The sequence below is a fragment of the Platichthys flesus genome, chromosome 8 (genome assembly GCF_949316205.1).
Source record: "Platichthys flesus chromosome 8, fPlaFle2.1, whole genome shotgun sequence".
Taxonomy (NCBI): domain Eukaryota; kingdom Metazoa; phylum Chordata; class Actinopteri; order Pleuronectiformes; family Pleuronectidae; genus Platichthys; species Platichthys flesus.
In genome coordinates, this window is record NC_084952.1 from 10,510,666 (window position 1) to 10,533,028 (window position 22,363).

General features: G+C 42.7%; 4 protein-coding genes across 6 annotated transcripts; 2 read left to right on the forward strand and 2 right to left on the reverse strand.

Annotated features, from left to right (window-relative positions):
• The first annotated feature begins 1,830 nt into the window (after window positions 1-1,830).
• On the forward strand, window positions 1,831-4,883 carry si:dkey-201i24.3 (golgin subfamily A member 6-like protein 4). 2 transcript variants are annotated; one of them, XM_062394406.1, is made up of 9 exons: window positions 1,831-2,246; window positions 2,338-2,549; window positions 2,944-3,009; window positions 3,107-3,221; window positions 3,298-3,422; window positions 3,597-3,716; window positions 3,905-4,072; window positions 4,498-4,648; window positions 4,751-4,883. In XM_062394406.1, the coding sequence occupies exons 2-9, from the start codon at window positions 2,463-2,465 to the stop codon at window positions 4,819-4,821; spliced, it is 903 nt and encodes a 300-aa protein (XP_062250390.1). In that variant the 5' UTR covers window positions 1,831-2,246; window positions 2,338-2,462; the 3' UTR covers window positions 4,822-4,883. The 2 variants fall into 2 exon arrangements, with proteins under 2 accessions (XP_062250390.1, XP_062250389.1); XM_062394405.1 differs by having other exon boundaries at window positions 4,498-4,843.
• On the reverse strand, window positions 4,868-6,165 carry slc35a4 (solute carrier family 35 member A4). Its single transcript, XM_062394404.1, has one exon. The coding sequence runs from the start codon at window positions 6,159-6,161 to the stop codon at window positions 5,184-5,186; it is 978 nt and encodes a 325-aa protein (XP_062250388.1). The 5' UTR covers window positions 6,162-6,165; the 3' UTR covers window positions 4,868-5,183.
• An 83-nt stretch (window positions 6,166-6,248) lies between these two features.
• LOC133959289 (SLC35A4 upstream open reading frame protein) lies at window positions 6,249-8,023 on the reverse strand. Its single transcript, XM_062394407.1, has 3 exons — window positions 7,892-8,023; window positions 7,384-7,482; window positions 6,249-6,929 (listed from the first exon to the last, which is right to left on the reverse strand). The coding sequence occupies exons 1-3, from the start codon at window positions 7,904-7,906 to the stop codon at window positions 6,732-6,734; spliced, it is 312 nt and encodes a 103-aa protein (XP_062250391.1). The 5' UTR covers window positions 7,907-8,023; the 3' UTR covers window positions 6,249-6,731.
• A 619-nt stretch (window positions 8,024-8,642) lies between these two features.
• On the forward strand, window positions 8,643-22,131 carry hmgxb3 (HMG box domain containing 3). Of its 2 annotated transcripts, XM_062394019.1 has the most exons (21): window positions 8,643-8,812; window positions 9,207-9,332; window positions 9,483-9,657; window positions 10,427-10,903; window positions 11,006-11,098; window positions 11,803-11,937; window positions 12,028-12,272; window positions 12,612-12,727; window positions 12,808-12,888; window positions 13,055-13,137; window positions 13,223-13,330; window positions 13,442-13,582; window positions 14,010-14,317; window positions 14,533-14,660; window positions 17,158-17,289; window positions 17,414-17,598; window positions 17,702-17,924; window positions 18,774-18,907; window positions 19,720-19,839; window positions 20,021-20,230; window positions 20,758-22,131. In XM_062394019.1, the coding sequence occupies exons 2-21, from the start codon at window positions 9,220-9,222 to the stop codon at window positions 21,379-21,381; spliced, it is 3,831 nt and encodes a 1,276-aa protein (XP_062250003.1). In that variant the 5' UTR covers window positions 8,643-8,812; window positions 9,207-9,219; the 3' UTR covers window positions 21,382-22,131. The 2 variants fall into 2 exon arrangements, with proteins under 2 accessions (XP_062250003.1, XP_062250004.1); XM_062394020.1 differs by lacking the exon at window positions 8,643-8,812 and having other exon boundaries at window positions 8,871-9,332.
• Window positions 22,132-22,363: the final 232 nt, after the last annotated feature.

Below are 22,363 nucleotides of genomic sequence, written 5' to 3' on the forward strand. Positions count from 1 at the left end.
TATTTATTCATTTATTTATTTATTTCTGTATTTATTTATACATTTATTTATTTATTTATTTTTACTTATGTCATGTATGGTCCTCCATAGATATGTGGAGTCCCCACAGAGAGGACTCGCTCTCTGATTGACCACAGCGTCATCAAACAGGTGCAGCCCCCAAAATCCAAACTGCAAGTCACGTCGCCAGATGAGATATTTTCTGTCCGTTAATCTTCCTCCTGACTTCCCTTCAGCTCCTGGCAGAGCTGTTCAGTCGCATCTTGTCGCAGGTGAAAGAGGAGTCGCTCATCTCTGTGTCGTTCCTCCAGGTTTGTCCTTGTCTGACACGGCGTTGCTATAAATCCCTATTGAGCACAATGTGGTGCAGGATAACTTCTGGTGTTTCAGTTTTATCCAGATGGCAGTGCTGTGGATGTGCTCAGCCCCAACAGACAGACTTTAAAACTTGTCACGCACCCAGTCCTTGGAAGGTGAGTCCTAATGATGGCACCAATATATCAATAAGATAAATTACAACATTTCTACCAAGTTTGGTCTAAATCTGTCCATGCAGTGTTGAGGTATTTCGTACGGCCACTCACACTCGATTACAGACAGGGGCGAAAACATTACCCTGCTCCCAGAGTAACAAATACAAATTGGGATGGATTATGTTAAAACTTATACCCTGTATGCACTGTCATGTGTATAAAACATAACCCAAGTGTGTTTATCTTCCCAGTCTTGTAGGAGGTGTGTGTGAGGTGTGTGTGTGTTCAGAAGAGGAAGCCTCTGCTCTGTATGAAACCTGCAGGGAGACACTGAAGGCCCGAGCAGACTCCATGTCCAACAGGTAGTTCACATGAACTCTGTCCATGTAGAACATCAACTGAATCACCTCGAACTGGCTTCATTTCAACAGAGCAAAGCATTTTACTGTTGCACGTGAGGAGTTTTCTAATCATCGCCATTTTGCTCTGGGCCTGAAATGTACGAACATGTGAACTTGTGTTTCTCCCTCAGATGTAGTTTCCTGTTCTCAGTGGCTGTTGAGTGGAAACTTCATCGGGAGGAGGAGGAGGGGTCGGAGATGTGCCGCAGCCGGCTGCAGCTGTTCAGCCTGGCAGGAGGAGCGAGCAGGACGGACCTCAGAGGGTCAGTTTGATACTCACACACAGTTCAGTTGTCTGCTGTGATAACTTATATCTGGATTCATACCAGAATCGCTTGCTCAGCTCTGTTCTGGGCACCGGTAACACTTTATCCTTTAGTATGTTAAAAATGTATTTGCACGTTTGCATCACTGAAGAATATTAGGTACTAGAATCCTCTTCATATATAAATTGGAAGATTTTGGCTTTTATAGACATATTGGTATGTGCTTTTATGTGTGCCAATATGTGCCACTATACTTATAATAAAGGTAAATCAAACCTTAATGACATTTCTTTGTTTCTGGGTTTGATAACGTCATCACAAGAATCATTGTCAATTTGGCTGTTGCTATATAGCAAAAATTCCTATAGAAACCTTACAATACAGTGATGATGGAGGAGGATAAACACACCAGTCAAATGACAGAAAACTAAAACAGGCTTTTTCATGGCAGACCTGTCGCAGCAGGAGAGACCCAGTTCTAAACAAATGAAAAAAACAGAATAATAATTAAATTACATTTATCGGTGCGTCACTTTCAGGGACCTGGCTTTGTTCATGCAGACTCACTGCAATACAACAGAGCCATTGTTAAAGAGCACCGGTGCTTTTCCTTCCATGTCAAGTCAAAATTAAGTGAAATCGGCAACAAGGTCACATTAATTACTTCACCAACAGAGTTATGTTGCCAGATATTGTGACATTCAAACAAATCAAGTAATTTATTTGCATAAAGGAGCCTTGCAACTTCATGCAACATAAAAATGAAAAAAAAAGAATTCTCACTTCACACCCCTCCCTGTGTCGCACACCCATACTACATACTAATTCTAAGCAATGTCTGAATGTGTGTGTACCCAAAGGTATGTGCTAGTCATGCACACTGCTTTATCGCAATACAATACACAGAGGGAAATGATGAGCTCATCATAAGAATGTGTTGGACTCAATGGTAAGCTGAATATTCCCCAGAGTCAGTCCACTGGTGAAGGTTGTGGACCAGATCACCTGCGGAGCATCGACAGCTGACCAGCTCCTCCCTCTCCTCCTTAACGAGGCCTTGACAGGAAACAGCAGAGCGGTCCTCATTTACTGCATCAACCTGCAGGGTCAGTAATCCTCAACTTCATTATACATGGACATGCGTGTTGAACTGATGGGGAACTCCCTCTTCTCCCTCTTCTCCTTCTTACCCACCAGGCCTTCTGGATAATGAGACCCCCTCTGCCTTAGCTTTGGCCCAGAAGGTGAGGGGCCTAGTGAATAAAGCCACTGTTGGTCGCTGGAGTCCAAGAGCGGCCGAACGGGAGATCCGGGAGGAAATCATGAGACTGCAAAACATGATGATGTCACAGTGTGGAAGTGAAGTTCAGAACACTCACAGGCTGGCAGAGCTGACTCAAAACCTACAGGTAACTCTTTACATGAGCCAATACCTATACCTATATCTATAATTATAACAATACCTAAATCTATATCTTTACTTCTACCTGTACATGTACTTCTACCTATACTTATAGCTACACCTATACACATTTATTTATACTTATGATTGCTTATACATATGTCTCTTCTTCTACCATGACCTGTACCAGTATGCCTGCACCTCTACCAGTGCCTGTACCTATAACTTGACCACTACTTGTACCTGTTAAAGTATCTATACATGTCCCTATATACTTGTTCCTATACATATACATAAACCTTTACCTATAATTATACCTATACATACACGTATACATATACCTGTACCTGTAGGGACCAAATTAGTTATAACTGAAACATAGTCTGTGATCTGTCCAACAGATTGTGAAGAATCAGTCATGGGAGAGAAGGAGGGACGAGTCGAAGAAATTAAAAAGCAAAACACAGGTTCCTCTTCACTCACAAGTTAAACAAAACAGTAACATCTGACATGTGTTTCCAGTCTAACCAGATAAGCTTCATGTTTTGTTTCTCACTGAGTCAGGAGCGTCGATCGACCCCGAACCCCAACTGGCACAGCAGTGATCACAGACAGGGAACTGACACAAAGAAGTATTTACAAGACCAACTGAAACTAGAGATGCAAGAACACATCAGAGGTAATGTGCCGTGATAAATGAAAAGCGTGTAATTTTGGAAACATTGATGATATCGTGTTTTTCTTATATCTCGCAGAGGGTAAAGGGAACGTGGAGAAGGTCATGGAGAGAGTGGCTCGAATCCAGGAGCTGAAGGAGGCTCTCAGAGAGGAGACACTGAAGAACGGGGCCCTTACAGAGAAATCTGACCTGTGTCAACAAGTAAAGCATTGTGTATAATTTCTGCCATTTTTTATTTGATATTTTAAACCTTTACAGCTGACTGGAAAGCATGCACTGCTGTGTGAATAGCCCATCAAACATACAAATGAGATCTGTGCGCGCTTGAGTGGCCAACGCACGCTAAGCTGTTTGTTTTGCCGATTTAATGACCAGTCTCAATTGGAAGATAATAAAGCAAAGGAGCGGAGGAGGCAACTTAAAGAGGATCATGGGAGATTAATCCAGGAGGAGGTGGAGAAGATGGAGAGAGACTTGGCGCAGGAGCAGCTACCGGTGAGATAATGAGATGCCCTTGTTCGACATTATGCAGCTTGTGATCTATCGCAGCTGGGGATGCTGAGTCAGTTTAAATTAATGCAGGGTTAGATTTATGGCGGATGGAGGAAACCACTGCATTTGCAACTTAATTCTGTTATTTCCTTGCATTTATAAAAAATAAATTGGATCCATTCACCTGCTAGACAGAGGGTCCCCAGAGAGAGCTGATGGTGCTGACCAGAGAGAGGCAGGTCCTGGTGCTGCAGATGGAGGCCCTACGCACTGAGGCCCTGCAGGCAGAGCGAGATCTGCAGGACCAGTATCGCAGACAGCAGAAGGAGCTGTGCTGTTTGAGGGAGGAGAGTCTGCAGGTGGGAGGCTGTTGGATCAGCAGTGATTCCAACACTTCACCAGTTCAATTGTATTAATTTATCGTTTCCTTCATTGAATCTCATAAATTGGGAAAAATATCTTCAATTAGCTTTCGTCTCATATTCTTATAGTATTGTTATTGGTAGATTAGCGGGTTCAGTGCTTGAGAAAGGGCATTTGAAATTTAAAGTCTTCAGAGCGCACCTTGAAATCTCAAATCTAAGGACTGAATTGCACTGGATATAATTAGTTAACAGGATTTTGCAAATTAACACTACGTCAAGGACACAGATTCTCATTTGTTGTCTGATTGTTTGTAAATCATGAAGACAGCCGTTAAATGTTTGCAAAAAGAAGCACCGTGGCTGTTATCGCTCTCACACTAAACCCAGGCCTCTCGGCGCCTCGCTTCACTGGTCTCCAGGTGTTCAGGGCGTTTCGTGAGGTGAGCGAGGAGCACAGGAAGACGTCAGAGGGCAGATACAGATGTGTGCTGCTGGAGGCTGTGCAGGACGCCGTCTACCTCTCTGCACAGAACCAGCAGCTGCAGGCCGACAACAGACAACTCCACAGAGGTCAGTGTGGGTTTAACCTCCACCAGAGCGACTGTAAATTTACAGATACTGATGTAAAATATCGAAGAAATGCCCAGAGATGATAATTTGTTCTTTCTACAGCACTGGGAGAGTTAAAGGATGCTCTGGCTGTGAGAGTTGATCCAAAGACTGAACCCTTATCAAAACAATGACTGATAATAAAAGAGCACGCTCACTGCACATCATGAAACACAGAACTGTTTCAAAAACATTTTTTATACACCATGTCACACTTTATCTTTGATGTTGAACGAGAATGTGACACAAACCAGAAAAAACATGACGATAGCAGCACTCTCCAGACACGTTTTACTGAAGATAACATGATCTTTACTTGCATTGAGTTCAACAGAATTATAAATAAAACTCTGAAATGTGATGCAAATTCTCATGTGTTGGATTATTTACTCCCGTTCAGTCCAAGACTCAGAAGGCAGAGACAGCAGAAGAAACAAAACATGAAATGTGATGAGTTGTTTTTTGGGCTGAACGGCCCTGGAGGTTCCGGTCTCATCTACATGTAGTAAAGGTAACCTGCCAGTGCAACCATCGAAACAGGCAGCAGGAAAAGAGGAGTGAGCTGCAGTCCTAAAGTCGCCCAAGACAACAGAGCATTAACCAGCATGGAGCAGGAAATGACAAACAGCCTAGTGATCCCGCTGCCATGCTTGAGCACCACAGACATCAGCAGTCCGTTAGCTGCCTGCCCTGCTATGATGAGCCAAACTGCCCCCGAGTAGCCCTCCAGAAAGCTCTTATCGCTCGCTACAGAGGAGAAGGCGGAGAGCCCGTTGATGGCCACACCAAATACATAGAGGTAGAGATTCTGCAGGCTGAGGGGCAGCTTCTGGCTCTTCAGCACCCGCTCTGTGTAAACCGCTGCCAGCCCTGAGACGCAGCAGTACACCAGCACAAGAAAAAGCCCCCAAGCTGTGATGTGAAGCCGGGGACCCTCCCCTTCCTCCGCCCTCTCAGGGTACCCTGTATCCAAGCTGCTGTAACTGTGACACACCCCGGCCCCCATGAGGAGCCCCAGGGCTAACCACTGGGCAGCCCGGAGCCTCTTACCCAGGCAGACCGAGTAGAGCAGAGCAGTGGAGGCAATTTTCAGATTAGAGAGGACTTGGTACGAGCTTGGGTCCATGTGGGCCTGCATGACGACTATCAGGTTGTTGTTGAGGGCGTACAATATGGCGGGGACTGCATAGGGAGCCACGAGGACTAGATGAGGAGGCGCGCGTAAGGCGGACGTGCCCCCGGTCAGAACAAGAGTCGCCAGCGAGATGAGGAGTTTGGTTAACTCAATCATGACGACACACGACGACGGATTGAAAGGAACTCGACCGTCTACTTTGGTGAGAGTGATGAGTGGCGCGTGAGAGCCATAGATGACGACCATCAGCCCGAGGAGAAGACCCCACTGAATCCTTTTCACCCAAAATCTCCTGATCCTCGCCGGGGAACTCGTCCCCACATTCGGGATCACGATCATCCTCAGCGATGCTAAATAAATACTTCCTAGTTAATCTAAATTCTAGCTACAGTGCAAAACCCCACACTTCAGACCATCTTTTTAAAAAAAATGGACAACTCTAAATCTCAACCAGTTAAAAAGCATTCATAATATACTTTAGACGTACCATTATCTGTATAACTCTGTTTATGTTACTTCAGCTCAACAATTAAAAAGGTTCGGAAACATTGCTGCCTGTTTTAAAATGGCTGATTCTAAATATAATGGGCTAAAGAAAGTTGCTCCAGGCAACAAAACAAAGATGATTTGTGAAATTATCTGGACCAAACCTTGTAGGCACAAAGTATTACATATTGTCTTAAGATCAAACGATTACAAGTGAAGAAGTAACAGATCTGCATTTAACTGGAAAAATGAAGCAATAATACTGATAAGAAAACAGCACCCCACTCTTTAAGTCCCGAATGAAGATCCAGTTATATCAGGAAATCTTGATGATCTGCCACAAGCCACTGACGGTCGAGCAGCTGCAACACCACTTCCTCTCGTGTCTGCTCTGCCACGGTGAGGACGAGCAGTCGGCCCAGATTACTTTGGTCCCTTTTTAAAGGTGTTCATATAATCTTTTACTGTCCGTTCGATGTTGGGCACTTGATAGCTCTGTGCCGCGTAAATGCCAGTTAGAGTTCCCAGCAGCACTCCCAGGATGGCAGAGGAGCGTAGCTTGGCCACCACATAGCCGGCCAGGAAGCCCTTCAGAAGTGGAGATCCCAAAACTGAGCCTCCCTACGAGAGAGAAGACAAAAGGTAACAACAGGATTTACAGCAGTGTCCCTGCACAGGACAGGAAATACAGATGTATAAAACTGGACATATGTACAGTTAGGGGACATCTCATGATATTGTCAAAGCAATAAAACAAACAAGGCAATTATTCACATGGTTTAACGCAGAATATGTAATTTCGGTCACCAGGGTTTTAGGATTGTTGAAAACATTTTGGATGATTTATAAACAAAATATAAAAGTGTTATTGTTTTCTCTTAAGATTTTAATATGATAAACACATCTAAACTAGGATATAAAAAGCAAATACCTTCACTTTTGGACTTTATAACATTCAGCTGAGACATGTCATTTCAAATTGTTTATAAAACTGTAAACTACGAGCAGAAACCATTAAGTGTCTTTTAATAACTTGTTCTGAGATCAGTTATAAAAAGTTGTGAAGCCAGCTCACCTGAGGAATTCCTAAAGAGGCCTCGCTCTCCACTCGCCTCTGGATCTCCTCCAGCTGAGATTTGAGATGCGTCAGATCTCTCAACTGTTTCAGAGGATCCTGGAAAACAGGGAAACACATGGCAACACAGGGGGTCACGTGTGTGTAAAGGGCAACTGAGGAACAACACTGCTGAGAATGAGGCTCTCTAACGCTGCTGCAGAACCACACACCCGTCTTGTGTGTACACAGATACAGCTAATGACACACTTTAACACGAAGCGCTCGTCCAACTAAGCAGGATTTCTCCAAGTTGTCTCGTTAGCTAACAACAGCAAAACTTCAGCCTGATCAGGGATCGACCGATTCGTTCAGGGGCGACTCGGCCTCGTCCGGATTATTTGACTCCAACACAGAAGCAACTCTTTCTGGAATAAACCGTCTTTCTTTCGGGTATTTTCCTCAAAATAAGGCGGTGCGATTGAGTGAGGAGAAGACGTTTAAAGCCGGAGCACGGACACTCACTCACCTTGTCATCCGCCATGTTTGCTCAGTGGGCTGATCGGTGCTCGGATCATACGGCCTGAGCTACCGCCTGTGCTCGACTAGTGTGGTCTACTCTAGTAGTTACGCCCGCAGTTTTGTCTTGTAGGAAATAAAGTGTGTCCCTGAAAGAATGAAGATTTTGAGAAAAATAAAGGAGTTATATATATACAAATAGAAATTAATAATAGAAATGAGCTTCCATACCACTCACAAGTATCTGTGTTTATAAAGCGACGCATTTGCCCTGGATGGCGCTTTTACTTAAATATTGAAATTAATTGCAATATAGTTTTATTTACCTCTCCCCTGTTTATGCAATAAATGCAATCAAATTAAGATATACTGACATTACTAACGAAATTATTGTGCCAGCTTTCTCAAAGATTTCAATAACATATAAATTAAAATGTGTCTTATTAGTAAAAACTTAAGTAGTGTGCATATGTACATATGAAGGTCGTTCAGAATTTAATTTATAATTTTATGGACTCGGTGAAAACCATTGATTTACCTGGTCTCTTTGATGGCGTTTCATTGTAATAAATTATTAGTATAATAATAATGGTAATAAATAAAAACAGCGCTCTCTGGTGGCCACGATCTGTACCGTCGTGTTACGGAACGCACGCCGTACTTTCACGTGTCAAAAACGTCTCCTGTGATTGGCCTGCACTTGTTCATTCCTGCCTCTGATTGGCCGAGGACCATAGCAACGAAGCCGCCATGTTTAGCACAAGTCGAAGAGAAACGCAGCCCGTTAACAGACTCCAATTCTCCTCAAAGCTTCCACACAACATGGAGAATGGAGCCTGCTCAGCTGCAGCGGCCCTCGAGATCATGTCGGAGTGTTTCCGCGACTCCTAAAGGTTGTTGACAGAAGTTTGTGAGGCTCGGGCCGTCGTGGGTAAGGTTTCAACAAGAAGGCTTTTCATTGGATAACAGGAGACGGTACAGGCAGTATAAACACACGCCATTACACCTACTCTTAAGCAGGGAAGGACCAGTGGGTTGGACATGTTGTGTCTCCTGAAGAGTTCCCATTGTGTGTCATGTTGCAGAGCTGTTTTTTGTCTGCTTGAAGAACAAGCCTGTCCTACTTTCATCAGCTTTCATTAGCCCCTATGTTCTGTGTGTCTATATGGCTCCTGTAAAAAGCATTAGAATTTCACTGCTGCTGGCATTTAAAGGGGAGGCAACTCAGTCTGTTAGATGCATGATATTATTTAATGCACTTCAATACAACACCTCTGCGATAATGTCCGCCTCCAACAAATATGATCACATGCTGTTGTCCCCAGATCTTTGGAAATCATGGAGAAAGTGTATGAGGTGGAAAGCTGCTACAACCCAACAGAGGTGACCACCCCGAAAAAGAGGAAAAGCAAAGCTCAGGAAGACAATGTTGAAAAAACCAAGAAGCCCAGGTAATAACATCGCCTGTAGGACTTTCACACACCACTGTTAAAATCATCTCAGCAGAGAGAAGGGCTCTGGAGGGATTGAGCCTCCACAAGTCCAAGCTGTCTGTCTCATCCTCATGCACTGACTGTACACATGGGATCTGTGTGTCTTAGGTCTGCCTACCTGCTCTACTACTTTGATGTTCACCAGCTTATGCAACAGGAAGTACCGAATCTGCCACAGTCGGAGATCAACAAGCGAATCAGCGAGAGTTGGAAAAGACTCAGTGTGGCTGAAAAAGCCTATTACCTGGAAAAGGCCAAGACTGAGAAGGAAGGGCTGGATACAGTAAGCTGCACCAACTTTTTTAATACATACTGACTCAGTGTTGTACCTGTGCAGCCTCTTTGTCACTAATCCTCCACATAAAAAGTTCCTGTATAACCACAAATTCTAGAATAGACCGGCCTATTTTAATGAAAATTTTGAACTATACATTACGACCTGTTACAAATCATTAACAATGCAAACATTTGTAATGTAAACAATCATTTGGGTGTCCCCATGAATGTCTATGCTATTGTTGTGCTCATAGTTAAATGGCATTTAGCAGTTTCTGTGAGAATCTGAATCTGAATCACTCTCCCAGGTTGGCAGAAGTGCAAGAGATGTGTAAGAGGGAATATCAACAAAATAACAAATAATTAAAACTTAAAATAAATAATGTTTATAGAGCCTGTATGTATGATGACTTTCTCTTTGCTAAAAACATGTAGATCATATAGTGGTACATTAATGGTTTTGCTGAGCAGTCAACCCAAGCCAATCTTCTTTAAAAAGGTCTGTGGGTGATGGAGGGCTGGTTTTAGTTTGAGCTGCTGAGTCCTTTTTAATGATTAACCACTTCAGTGCACTCATATGCAATAAAAAGTATTTTATTTGTTTCAATAGATTTGGCTCATGCAACTACAGATAAAGTCAGAATGAAGTGACCCGTTTCACTAATTATCACAGCAAAGATACGTCTTCCTGCTGCATTTCTGCACCAGCCTGATTCACTGGTGTCTACTGTAATGCAACATCATTACATATGAATAGGTTCTTTTATCCTCTTCAGTCATCACTCAGCTCCTCAAAAGACCCGCCCGGCTTCCGCAAGATCCTTCCCAGAGCCAGCTACTTCCTCTTATCCAAAGGCTGCTCTTCAAATCAGCATCTTGGAGGCTCTCAGTCGGAGGGGACCCTGGAATCTCTGGAACCTCCAGCTGAAGGAGGCTTGTCCTCTGTCTCCTTCACCCAAGAGCCCCAGTTAACAACTCTAGGTCTGGCCGGCGAGGTGGAACTTTCTGAGCTGCCCATTGCTGTTGATAACATGGCAGAGGAATCAGCAACGGTGTCTTGCCCCACAGCCCAACAAGGAGTCCCACCTTCCTCCCCATCCTCCGCAGAGGCCCAGGGCTCCGCTGACCTTACGGCAAATGGGGTCACACTGAAAGGAAATGAGACAAGAGCTGCTGGTAGTGGTTATGGCTGGGCCATGGTGCAACAAGTACAGGGGGAGAATACGCAGGTGGTTGCCATTATACCCTCCCAGGTGAGATTATCACAAATTAACATGTAGAAATTTACATATTTCACCATTTAAGTGACAAAGCTGTTTAAATTATATAGGTAAATGATTTCTCCTTCACTTCAGAATCTACTGGAGCCCAAGGCAGGTGTTGGCTCTGTGATGATGGTCTCTGTAGGAGCCAAAGTGGAACAAAGTGACAAACCTTCATATAAAATGGTAAGAACCTGTTGTACTCATGCACTTTATTGATATCCGCATAGGAATAGGTTGTGTTCAGAAAAAGAAAATTAGAAAAATTAAATATCTATTTCTGAATAATCTGATTATAACCTCAGACAAGGAAGTTATGTCTTCACCCCGTCAGTCCGTTTTTCTTTATTTGTCAGCAGGATAACACAAAGCGCTGAGCTCATTTGCACCAAAAATCATGAATCATATTACTTAATTTCTTTTCCACCGCAACAGCCGGTGGCTTCACACATTTTCAGGTTGTCTAAAACAATGGTTGGTTTTGAGAATTCACCATCTCAGGAACACTGAAACAGAATTTCTCCAAATTTGGTCCAAATGATCAATTAATCTTAAAGATAAAGTGATTGGTGGTCAAAGGTCCAAAGTCAAGTTCAGGGTGGCCTCACATAACATGTTTGCCTTTAGGAAATTTCATCACATTTTGATCACTTGTCACTTGGACTAAAAAATGAACTGATAAGGTGTCAGTGGTCAAAGGTTAGTGTGACATCAATTGAGTCCGGAAAAAGCTGTTGTTGGAAACTGCACTGATTGGCAGAAGCAAACAACCCCAGAGCAGTTATTCTAGTTCTATTATTGCCACGGAGGTGTGTGCACTCTATTGAATACCAGTCCTGTTAGTGTGTGTTGTTGTAAGAGACATTAAGTCCTTTCCCTCCTCTCTCTAGTCTGTGAAGACATACACCAGGAGAGGTCGAGGGAGGTGTCTGAATCCCGGATGTTCATTTGTGTACGTCACCCGCCACAAGCCACCAACATGCCCTGAATGTGGGAGCAGCTTGGGTGGAAAATGGATACCTGCAGTGAGTGTTGAGCTAAATCTTTTAGTATTGTTTCAGTGAGTTGCCCCAGTTTTGACCTGCGTGCTATGTTTATCAACTTAATCACATCAGGCAAAGAAGAAACAAGAGAAAGAAGCAGCATCTAAGCAGTTTCCCCAGAAAGCTGAAACCGAGTCTGGTGAAGGCTGTCAACCCACACAGCCCGCTGCTCAGGACGGGAATGCTGATGTCAGTAAAACAAACGCTGGTGGGGGCAAACAAGAGGGAAAAGTTCACGGTTGCTCCAGAAAGCAGCGTGCAGTTCTCAGTGGAAAGGCACCAGAGGGCAGCAGCACCAAGTCAAAGGAACAACCGAAGTAAGTTTCCATTATGATTTAAGCTTTGAGTCCATGTAAAAGCTTTTAATGTCATATATTTTTACTTGTGGACAGAGATCAATTCACAATGTGCAAGGACCCTATTTGCAGACTGAAGCATTAATGCTGGTGTAAATTGTTAAACAAAAATATAGATCAGTTTCCATGTGTCTAGATCATCTTTTTGGTAATATTCACTTTATTTGTATCTCTCTTCAAAACTTTTTATGTTTATTTAAAAAGCTGAAATGCGTAGAAGTGTAAAATATTAATTGGATAGGATTAATAGGACTATGACGTTTGAGAATAGCTTGTTTTTACTTGTTCCCTTTTGTTTAGGAGTAGACCACTGGATGACAGCCCAAAAGATGCTTCAGTCCAAGTTCAAGACAGAAGCGCAGCCACTGTTCCAAAGAGGCCTGTGAGACCCATCCTCCCAGCCTATTACAACACAGGTCAGATTAAACCTGCTACATGGTGTGACAGAATCTGTCAGCATATGGATTTAGATATTTACTTGTGATTATGTTTGTAGGACGAGCTTTGTTTCAGATCCTAACTGTCCCACCTGAAAAGGGAAAACACCAGACTGCAAACAACAACAAATCCTCACCTGGTACTGTGCATAATTTATCTTTGAATCTATTTTCTCAATCTTATCTTTTTATTTTATTCTAGTCTTATCTTTATTATTTCCAGTGTTTATTGTTGGTATTTGTAAACACATGTAGGGAGGGGAGTGTTTCTTCTCTCAGCTGATGAGGTTGTTTTTCCAAGCACAGCTCCCAGAGAGAGTTTCTCAGGTCTCAAACCCAGCACTTTGAAGCAGCTGGGCCAGACGGTCCCCAAAACCACAGCCAAGCAGGTTAACACACAACACACAAACACGTCAACACACAGAAGATGCAGATCTATTCCAGTCTCCTCACTCTCAGCATGTCTTTCCATAGGATTCTCCTGACTCAGCAGATGGACGACAGCCGGTTTCCGCTCTGACTGACGGGAGGGTGAACATTGTGTCAGTCGTGCCGTTCAAACAGCACACTGTCTCCAGCTTTGTCAGTACACAACTATTATTTGTGTTGTCTCCTTCTTTATCAATGTTCTTAAGTGAGATGCTATTTTGTCTTGTTTGTTGATGTTTTGTTTTCTCGTCTTTATTCTCGTAGGACCTGGGACTGTCCACGGCGCGAGGCAGGGGGCGCTGTAAAAACCCTTCCTGTGACTACATGTACAAGAACAGACACAAACCTGCGACGTGCCCTAAATGTGGCTGTGAGCTGACCCCGAAGAACACCAAGGGAGCGAAGGTGAAAGCTTACGTCCGCCAAGTTTTTCTGAAGTGCAGATACTGTAAGATTAGTTTCCAGCTCTATCTCCGACCTCCTGACCCCGTTTATGAGCCTCAGCACAACCTTGAAACCCAGAGCAGCTTCCTCTTGGCCTTCATAAATCTAGATATAATACCAATGACAATAGGCCTTTGGAGCTGAGTCATAAATCTTAGCTTTTTTTCTCTGAGGCTTTGAAGCTGTCTTTAACATTAAAAACACTGTCTTTCTCTTTGTGTATTATATTTAGATTTGTAAAGTATTATATTTAGTTTTGTACTAGTGAATATAATTATATTAATCCTGACATCAAGATAAAATATTACAGAAATAGATACCCTAATGGAAACACATCAGCAAATTGCTTCTTATTTTTCTCTAATTTTGCTTTTCTGCCTTTCATCAGTCTGGAACTCTTCTGGATCCATACCAGGCCCTGAATCCTGCCCAGAGGGACATGCAGAGGCAAAACACACTGCTGCTCCTGCGCCGTTTCCTGCAGATTCCTGAAAGTGACGCAGAGCTTCAGGAAACATTAAACCTCATCCAGGAGCTCAACAGTCTCCAGATCATCTTGGTTCAACCGTCTCATCAGGAACACGAAGACGGCGTCGGAACGGAGACACTGGTGGAGACTGGGTGGCCTCAGTTCTATGAATCAGCGGCTACTCACTGTGGCCTGTGTAACTACCCTCTGTTCAAAGGAGGTCAGAGGTGAGGAAATGGGAATCGGGATGAAAACAAGGAGAGATTTTGATCCGTCTGACAATGAGAGAGAGGCCAGTGTTTTTGTTTATTGTGACTTTTATTGGTTGACATATTTCTTGTTCCTACAACTCTTATTTTATTAGTAGCAAGTCCTCTTGGTTTTTAAATGTAAACTGGTGTATGTGTCTTGTGCATTGTGTCTTGTGTCTTGTGTGTTGTAGTACTGTAGCGGGACAGGAGGACTGTTGGCTGCTGACTGAGACACTGATGCAGACGGCTTCTCTCCAGCTCAAGGTGTGTCTGAACGTTCAGTGTCTGGCTCTGCACAGCTTCACTGACCTGCATCCAGGTAATCACTTATCAGCACTCACAACAGCCTGTACATTTTATTTCTACGTTTTCACTGTTGTCCATTGTCTAGCCACACATGACTCTGTACATGTTGTTCCCAAAGATCAGATTATGGGTATATATAGCACTACCATTTGCAGTGGTACCCTGCATTTGTTTAGGCTTGTTGTTTGCAAACCAAACACAGTGTTTCTGTTGAAACGTTTCCTGACTGTCCACAGGGGGGCACTACAACTATGAACTATGAACTACAACAGATATCAAGATAAGAAGACTTATTTTTATGGAAAATGCTGAGTCTTTTCTAATATTTAGCTGTTGCACGTGCCAAGTAAATACTGTCATTATTATGCAAACACTGCAACTATTATATCATTATAATTTTATAATATTATCATCATTTATCTTTAGTGTATTGACAGAAACTTCTAAGTAGGCATCATCATTGTTTGTAGGCAGAATACAGTGGCAGCTGCAAAAACAAGGGGAAAAACTGAAAAACTAGAAATACTGACGCATACAAATAAATAGATAAAGCACATGCAAATAGATTTCCTGAACCAGAGTGTGGTACAGGCCAAGGGAGAACCCATTAACCTTTGGTGTCATTATTTTTATTTTCTTTAACAGTGAGCTAGTGCATTTTTCCCCCCACATTTTCAGGAATATCGCATACAATTTACTTGGATTTTTTTTTTAAGGCATATTCAGGGGACTGATACTTATGAGTGGTTTCATAAAGGAACTGTTGGGCCTTGGCGGAGAGGTGTGTTCTCTACAGAGTATGTCGTTTAATCTTTAATTTTAAAACTAGAGATTTTCATATAGCGATACCAGCATCAGAAATGCCCAAACCAGCAGCTTAAACTAAGCTAAGAGTATTTGCGCTGTATTGAGACTGGTTGTAAGTTGATTTTTTTTTTTTTTTTAAATAAACTGGTATTGAAACTGTTCTCGGTATTTGTCCAAATGCCAAGTCCATATCAGGAAGGGAAAAATGGTATCAGAATAACTTTAAAAGAATGTGTCGGGACAGTTTATCTAACCACAGTAACATATGGTTTTATATATGTCTTTCTTTTCTGTGCAAGCGGACGCACTAAACTTCAGCTTCCTCTGACAATTTTTTCTTTAATTCAGTGACAAAAGGAGACATGATTGATGAGCCTCATCTAACCTGTTCCACACTCACTCAGCAAGTTCAGCTCAAATTTGTATTTATAGCAAAAATTTACACTTGAGTCTCCATTAGACACAGTGACACAATTGGAGGCCTGATGTTTTGTTTTTGTTTATTTTTTTACACCCTGTATTCTTTATAGACCAATATTGCTGCTGAAATGTGGGAAAAAAAGGTCTGATGTTCGGAAAGTCTATTTATAATGATGCTGTATTTCCACAGTGGTTTTAAGGCTTCAAATTATTTGGCGTGAGATTTGTTCAGGCAGCGTGAGAGCATGAGACAAAGCCAGACAGTGGGCGTCTCACACCAAATGCCAGAGTTGGCGACAATCACTGAACAACAGCGCTGCCTCTGTGGACTTTGGGGTTTCTTATATGCACATACTTCATTAAAAAATAAATATAGATGACATAAACAAAATTAGACAGAGGCAGCTTTGTGTAAAATGTTGCTTTATTAGCTTCTAGAAAGGATAACAGACAAATCTTTTACTACATCATTTGTTTTTCTCCCCAAATAAGTAGATTTTCCAGATCCCTGCCAAGCTGTTGATTCATGAAACTGCTTCTCTAATGCAAATAGACTCGTCTCTGATGTGCTCTGGTTGTTGCTCCTCAACACTTTATACCTTTTTATAGGTCCCTAAACAGACCTGAAATGTGGGAGCTATGAAAAGCAAAGAGGCGACATTATCAAACCATTTAATGCCGCTCTCATGGCAGATTGGTCCCCACATATTTGAATAAATCGATTACAAAGAAGCATTAATTGTTTAAACAGGTATTTATTCAAAATCTAAATGGTCACTTCCGAAAAAAAAATGTAAACTTATATAGCAGTAGGTCAGATATATGAGACCTGGACATTCTCCACAATATTAGTACTTTCACTCTTGTGTGTGTTTTGCTATTTAGGGGGCACTGAAAGAAAAGATCACAGAACAGTTATTACATCTCATATGTTTTCACCCTCTCTGTTTGTTTTCTGTTAGTTTGTTTGTATCTAGGCAAGATTACACAAAAAAAACAGTACAGATTATCACAAAACTTTGCAGGATGTGGTTTGAGTCAGGAAAGAATCTCTGAAATCTAAGTGATCAACATACAGATCAGGGGACAGATCCAGATCCAGAGTTCTTTTTTTACTTTCTTTAACATTCCCTGATTCAACAGTTTTCCAAGGGAATGATTCACGGAGCTGATATTTCTGAATATGAAATTTGTTGCATCTTGATGGGTGTGTGCTCTACCCAGTACCGTTCTAGTTATTTACTTTTTATACCTGTTTTTTTGTCGGTGTTGTTTTTTGACAGGTTTGTTCAACATTGGGAACAAAGTCCTGGTGAGCATCGACCTGTTCCTGAAGATGAGGGCAAATATCAAACTGGGCCACGCCCCCTCTCAGGCAGCCAGGACTTTACTAGACCACTTCCCCAATCACCCTGGTAAATTCTGGATTACATTGCATTCACATGAATTCTCCAAATGTCTTGTGTTGAATGTAATTAGCCCTTTTTTGATCCATCCGTATTTTATGACTCTCACTGGGTCTTTCTTCTGTTGCATCAGTCCATGCACTGAGTCCAGAGGAGTCATCTCAAATCCAAGAGCTTCTCCTGAGCGGCTACTGGGCCTTTGAGTGTCTGACGGTGCGAGATTACAATGACATGATCTGCGGCATTTGTGGTGTGGCTCCCAAGCTGGAGATCGCACAACGACAAACGAACAATGTGCTGGAGCTCAAGAATGTGGAGGTGACAGATTCACTGCAGCATTAGTGCAAAATCAAACCCAATTGTTACATCTGTGTATTTAGCAGCGACGGCTTCTTATGTTTCCTCTGAACTGTTCCTATAGTTTACCTGGCCAGAGTACACAGTCGCCGATGAGGTGCACACGGATGACTTCTGGCTGACCATGGAGAGCGAGGCTATTGAGCAGGCGGCTTTTCCCACCGACATCCCCATCACACGTGTGGACGCCTCCATCATCGCCCCCTTCATCCCCCCCCTGATGAGGAGTCCCGCTGTCATCAACACAGAGAAAGACAAGGCCTCGTCACACACGCCAGAGCCCTCAGGTACAGAGTCTTTTCAACCACTACTGAATCTGCCTTGATACAAACTCATCCTGTCACTGCTGAGTTTTTTTTGTTTGCAAATGATGACTAAGAGAGAAACAAGTTCAAATAGGAGATAGAGATAGCTGATTTCAGAGCACGGATATGCTTTGATTATTATGGGTAGAAGATCATAATATTATACACATATACATTTATACTGTATCTACATTTCATTCAGGGTTTCCAGTTTCAACTAATACCTTGTTAGCGTTGTGTTACTTTACTGTTTCATGCTGTACTAATTTATTATTTATTGATTTCTATAAGCTGTGTACCTTTTACCTCCACCAAGGTTATTAGGTTTTCACCCATTTGTTTGTTTGTCCGATCAGAGTCTTAAAACGTCTTGACTGATAACTGAGTCAACAAACACTTGGACACCATCCTTCTCTGTCTGTAGTTTATGAGATAACATTTCAAGGGTAATTCTATAGGCTACATCACCTTATTTTCTATTATGAGGAAGTGTCAATAGTTCTGGGGCCTGACATCGGTCTTGAATTTCACTCATTCAACTTGTTAAGATATGAAGTGTTTCAATTGTGTTAACAATCTGCTTCCTTGAAGAGGAATCTGCTTCCTTGAAGAGGAAGCAGATTAAGGAGCAGAATCAGGATTATCCAGATCGTGTAGGTTCTCAGAACACTTAAACATTTTTATATCAGTTATAAGAACGAGACAATCATGTGTATAATTGTTTTGCTTTGGTTTATGCATAGCTATTATAAGCTTTGTTTTGGTCGCAGCGGATCCTGTTTTTCTTCTTTCTTTCTTTTTTTAACTCACAGTTTCCATCATGTGTTTCAGGAGATCCATCAGTTTTGGTGCGTCTCATTCATGACGGTCAGCTGCGACTCGACAAGATTGAGGAACACAACGAGGACGAGCTGAGAACAATACTGAGTGGCTGCGGGGCGAGCGCCCCCCCAGGCTCCACCAAGGTATGTGTGTTTGAGAAGCATGTGCCTTTGCGCTTGTTAAGCTTTCTTGTTTTTGCTGTTGTATGTTAGAGACTTGTAGTGAGTATGTAAACTGTCAAATGATTTTGTAGACAACCAGTGATCCTGTTGGAACAAAGATACAGATCATGTGATAAGGTGTTGCTCTAAAGAAGAATGAATCCACCTTCCCTCCCCCGCACCTTTCGAGTGATGAGGCTTTGAGACTTGCTCAAAGGTCCCAGAGGTATTTCAGCAAGTCGGTTTACTTGAGTTTGGCTTGAAAACATTTTCTTCATCCTTTTATTTAATTCTGTTTTCACAAATGAACTCAAGAAAATTGGGTCCAGTCATTTTTCGAGGTTTTCCTTTCACCTATGAAGAATGCAGCAGGAGATAGTCCCGGATAGGCACGTTCATAGACAAAGGAAAATGTTCACAACATTCAGGTGAGGGCTGGTGTTCCTCAAAGAAATTAGAGCATGCAGAAGGAAGAACATGACATGTTTTTGTTTACATCACATCCAGACTGGCATCCTTATCACTAAAAGCTTTAATGACACGTCTTTGTCAGCATCTTCTACATGTATGGCACCTCTTTTTTAAACTGTTGTATTCTCGCATGGGCTCACTCAGACATTCCAATGATATACTGGTAATATTCTGGAAAATGTCCGGAACATTTGTGTTCTCACATACTTCCCTTTCAGAGTTCAGTGCATGTCTGGAAGCAGCCTCAGCTGCTCTGATCTATGACTTATCTCTGTGTGAGTCTGTTTAAATAAAAGCCTCTTCTCTGTCTCCATCTTTGACAGAATGAGCTGCTGGCGTCTCTGGTCTCCATGTACACACTTGTTCATAGTGGTCTCTCCACCGCCCCTCAGCCCCCTCCACACCTCACCGCTGGCAAGCTGTCGAAGGTCTGCCCCCACAAGGTAAAACCATATTTAAAAACACCGACTCATTATTCAAACGAACAACCTCTCTACGCCAAAGCTCAGATTCTGCAGAGGTTCACATTTTTTCACCCTTTTATAGATCCCCTTTTAAACCTAAAAATCTAAAGTCTCCCCTGTGTATCACCATCATCCTCTTCTCTCCTATCCATGTTATCAGGTGGTGTCCGGCTCTAAGTACTTGGTGAGAGGAGAGACAGCTCGAGATCATGTGGACCTGCTGCTCTCCTCGCGCTACTGGCCCCCGGTCTATGTTAGTGACTGTGCCCGCCAGGTGGCGCTCTGTACAGACATGCAGTATCCAGAACTGGCAACACAGATGTGGGGCAGGAACCAAGGCTGCTTCTGTGACCCCTTTGAAAAGCCAGAGGTGAGTGACCTCATTGTATTCACACTTATCCGTTAAGGAACTGTAATTTCTGATGAGAAAAAAGTTTTTATAAAACACATCTATAAATGAGGATGACCTGATATGATATGACTCAAGAATTAACTGATTCGATATGGGTAGTAAAAGGTCAAGGTCACGGTGGGCTCAGTAAACATGTTCTTGGCCTCTTGAATATCACATTCTGGGAATTTCTTCAAATTTTGACCAGTTGTTCCGTGGATTCAAAGATTAAGTGTTTAGATTTCAGTGGTCAAGGTCACATGAGTGTGAAAAAAATATTTTAGACTGAAACTGCAATGGTTGGTGGAGTCATACAACCCCAGGGTGGTAACTCTAGTCTTCATCTTGTGTTAAAATTATAATTGTAAAACATTCTTTAGACCATGTGTGGAAAAAAGCTAATTTCCGTATGTTTGCTACATTTAGATCAAAGACTTTGCTTTAATTGCATCCATCTATTTTGAATGTTGAAGGACATTAGTGTTGATCTCCATCTTCTTTCTCAGTTTGTGTCATGTGCTGAGCTACAGGATCAGCCCTATAGTGCTGACCTGTCCTTGGTCGCGGAGAATCAGCAGGTCCACCCCATCACCAAATCTTCTTCTTGCTGGCTGGTCCACCCTCCTGCAGCAGAGCAGCCCACAGAGCCTCCTTCTCAAGAGCACCACTCCATGTCCCTCTGCAGAGACCTGGAGCCGTATGTCAGCCTGGTGGCTGAGCTGGGGAAAGAGAAGGAAGAGGAGGACGATGAAGAGGCAAAAGAGAAGGAACACACAGAGAAATTGGACAAAGACTCCACAGAGAAATCAGAGAACTGCTCCTCGTCAAGCTGTGCGCGGTGGCCACCGGTGGTGTTCAGCAACACAGCCTATTACTACCTGTACAACCGTCTGGTCGATTTCCTCACCAGCAGGGACATCGTGAGCCAGCAGATCAACCAGGTGGTGAAGGCCTGTCAGCCGGGAGAGGTGGTGATCAGGGATGCACTCTACCGACTGGGAGTGGCACAGATCAACACGGAGAAAGAACATGAAGAGGAAGAAGAAGAAGAAGAAGAAGAAGGATCTGGAAATGAAGCACAGACACAAGAGGAAGGGACAGAGATATATCAGGTTGTTGTGTCTGAATAAAAATGTTGAGGATGTATCAACAGAGCAGGCGCAGGGATGGACTGAATGTCAAGATGGCTGCATGTGAAAGAGTTGACAGTTTGAACTGCTGATGATAAACTGTAGAGTGATCAGTGGTGTTTGCTGTGATGATTAATAGTGGAGAGTGAATGTACTAAAAAAGAAATAGATAAATAAGAAGGTTCCTGGTCCAAATCCCAGCTGGGATATTTCTGTGTGGCGTTGGCATGTTCTCCCAGTGACTCTGTGGGGTTTCTCCTGCTTCCTCCCACAGTCCAAACACACACAGATCAGTGGAAATGAGTGGTTGTGAGTCTGTGTGTGTTGGACAATACGCTGACCACCTGTGCAGGCTGTACCCCGCCTCTCGCCTAATGTCAGTTGGGATTGTCAGCTCCCCCCCACGACCCTCAAAGTATTAACAGTTCTATAAACGGAGGGACACTCGAAGGACAGTGAGACGCATGTTTCTGGATTCATCAGCAGGATGGTACCCAGGGTTAAATTAAGTGAAAGTGCATGTATCGGTTGTTTAAGTTTAAGTCCTGCTTCTCTGTGACTGTGAGGATTTAAAAAGGATTTTAATTTAAAGTTGAGTATAAATGTAAATATTTAATCCGGAGCAGTGTGTTGTATTTAATTTAATATATTAGTCCAGAGACATTTCTGCTTTGTGCTTCACACTCTGACCTCTCACCTGCCAATTGTTGCCTTTGTGAGCGATGTTTGCTTTTTAAAGGTTTGATTAAATATGTGTGTATCTGTTTATTTAATACCATAATATGACGATGGACCTCGTGGCCTTTTGCTTTAGTTGGGCTCATCTGGCCTGTGTAGATCCATTTAAGGACACATGCAGTTATCTTCACATGGAGAATAATCTGAGGACGTGTAGTGGACCTGCCATCGTCAAGTGCTTTGATGATTAATCTACCGAATGGATCATTTACTGAAGCTTCAGGTGTTCACTAGAGACACATCT

Bases quoted from the DNA above. Each gene is read 5' to 3' on its own strand.
- slc35a4 (XM_062394404.1), bottom strand. From the start codon at position 6,161: ATGATCGTGATCCCGAATGTGGGGACGAGTTCCCCGGCGAGGATCAGG.
- LOC133959289 (XM_062394407.1), bottom strand. The intron at 6,930-7,383 runs GTGAGCTGGCTT...TCTCTCTCGTAG, and splicing joins CCTCTTTAGGAATTCCTCAG to GGAGGCTCAGTTTTGGGATC.
- si:dkey-201i24.3 (XM_062394405.1), top strand. From the start codon at position 2,463: ATGAGACTGCAAAACATGATGATGTCACAGTGTGGAAGTGAAGTTCAG. The intron at 3,010-3,106 runs GTTCCTCTTCAC...TCACTGAGTCAG, and splicing joins AATTAAAAAGCAAAACACAG to GAGCGTCGATCGACCCCGAA. The intron at 3,423-3,596 runs GTAAAGCATTGT...TTTAATGACCAG, and splicing joins AATCTGACCTGTGTCAACAA to TCTCAATTGGAAGATAATAA.
- hmgxb3 (XM_062394019.1), top strand. From the start codon at position 9,220: ATGGAGAAAGTGTATGAGGTGGAAAGCTGCTACAACCCAACAGAGGTG. The intron at 11,099-11,802 runs GTAAGAACCTGT...TCCTCTCTCTAG, and splicing joins ACAAACCTTCATATAAAATG to TCTGTGAAGACATACACCAG. The intron at 12,889-13,054 runs GTACTGTGCATA...TTCCAAGCACAG, and splicing joins CAACAACAAATCCTCACCTG to CTCCCAGAGAGAGTTTCTCA.